The sequence below is a fragment of the Cystoisospora suis genome (assembly GCF_002600585.1).
Source record: "Cystoisospora suis strain Wien I chromosome Unknown contig_3171, whole genome shotgun sequence".
Taxonomy (NCBI): Eukaryota; Apicomplexa; class Conoidasida; order Eucoccidiorida; family Sarcocystidae; genus Cystoisospora; species Cystoisospora suis.
The window spans coordinates 1-279 of record NW_027155966.1 but is presented as its reverse complement, the minus strand read 5'-3'; the positions used below and the strand labels follow the sequence as shown (position 1 = coordinate 279).

Genomic DNA, 279 nt, shown 5'->3' with positions numbered 1-279 from the left:
AGAGATGGAAGGTAGATGAGAGATATATCCGAGGTAAGTGTGAAGTGAGAAAGATCCTTTCCTCCTCTATGTCTCCCCTCTCCACACATAGATAGAATGAATGCACGAAAGAAAGGAGAAAGCAATCGATCATTCCCCTTAAGTTTTATCTTCATCTCTTTCATTCATGCTTCTTCTTTTCCTTCTTGTCCTTTTGTAGAATGACTCTATCTATCTTCTCATCCTTCCCTTCTCCCCTCTCTCCATCGCTTTCTCTTCTCTTTCTTCTTGTTTCTTCCT

The 279-nt window shown here is 40.5% G+C and overlaps 1 protein-coding gene across 1 annotated transcript; it reads right to left on the bottom strand.

Moving 5' to 3' along the window:
- Window positions 1-26: 26 nt before the first annotated feature.
- CSUI_006317 (uncharacterized protein) lies at window positions 27-253 on the bottom strand (the record flags this gene model as incomplete). The annotated part of the gene is made up of 1 exon (XM_068066480.1): window positions 27-253. A coding segment is annotated over exon 1 (138 nt), but the record flags the coding sequence as incomplete, so codon positions are not given.
- Between the last annotated feature and the right edge of the window lie 26 nt (window positions 254-279).